This window comes from Octopus bimaculoides, chromosome 28 (assembly GCF_001194135.2).
Source record: "Octopus bimaculoides isolate UCB-OBI-ISO-001 chromosome 28, ASM119413v2, whole genome shotgun sequence".
In the NCBI taxonomy this organism is placed as follows: Eukaryota; Metazoa; Mollusca; class Cephalopoda; order Octopoda; family Octopodidae; genus Octopus; species Octopus bimaculoides.
This window is the reverse complement of record NC_069008.1, coordinates 6,267,707-6,268,686: the sequence shown is the minus strand read 5'-3', so window position 1 is coordinate 6,268,686 and position 980 is coordinate 6,267,707. Positions and strand designations below refer to the sequence as shown.

The 980-nt window shown below is 43.8% G+C and overlaps 1 protein-coding gene across 1 annotated transcript in view; it reads left to right on the top strand.

Annotated features, from left to right (window-relative positions):
• Nucleotides 1-980, top strand: part of LOC106882384 (laminin subunit alpha-1) — a 28,090-nt gene that overhangs the window by 1,076 nt on the left and 26,034 nt on the right. Inside the window, exon 2 of the mRNA XM_052977753.1 lies at nucleotides 428-544. Coding sequence (XP_052833713.1) covers nucleotides 428-544 — 117 coding nt within the window. The remainder of the gene's footprint in view (nucleotides 1-427; nucleotides 545-980) is intronic.

The following is a 980-nucleotide window of genomic DNA, read 5'->3' as shown; positions in this document are numbered from 1 at the left end:
TTATTTACAGCTAGGTTGACTGTACCTACCACATGGTACCTGTTTACAGCTAAGTTGACTGTACCTACCACATGGTACCTATTTACAGCTAGGTGGACTGTACCTACCACATGGTACCTATTTACAGCTAAGTTGACTGTACCTACCACATGGTACCTATTTACAGCTAGGTTGACTGTACCTACCACATGGTACATATTTACAGCTATTTGTCTCTCTCTCATTCTCCACCTCTCACTCCTATTAAAACTCTCTCTCTCTCTCTCACTCTCCATCTCTCTCTCTACCCATCACTCTCAATCTTTTTTCCCCTACTCTCTCTCTCCCTCTATCTCTACGTCTCTCTCTCTACTTCTCCCTCTCTCGTTCTCCACCTCTCACTCCTACTCAAATTCTCTCTCTCTCTCTCTCTCTTCCGCAACCCCAGAATGCCATGAACACCATCAACAAAACAGTTGATAAAATCTCTCGGATGATTTCAATGGCAAGAATAATGCTTGAAGATATTTACGCCAACGACGATGAACTCAAGCAGCTTTCAACTGTAAGTACTTGCATCTTTGTTCTTCTCTTTTATACACACACGTTTGTAATTCTGAAATCCAAGTTCAATCCCATTGCAATGCACCTTGGATTAGCTTCAGAAATAGCCAATGGCAGGAGTGGCTGTGTGGTAAGTAGCTTGCTTCCCAACCACATGGTTCTGGGTTCAGTCCCACTGCGTGGCATCTTGGGCAAGTGTCTTCTACTATAGCCTCGGGCCGACCAAAGCCTTGTGAGTGGATTTGGTAGACGGAAACTGAAAGAAGCCCGTCGTATATATGTATATATATATATATATGTGTGTGTGTGTGTGTCTGTGTTTGTCCCCCTAGCATTGCTTGACAACCGATGCTGGTGTGTTTACGTCCCCGTCACTTAGCGGTTCAGCAAAAAGAGACCGATAGAATAAGTACTAGGCTTACAAAGAATAAGTCCCA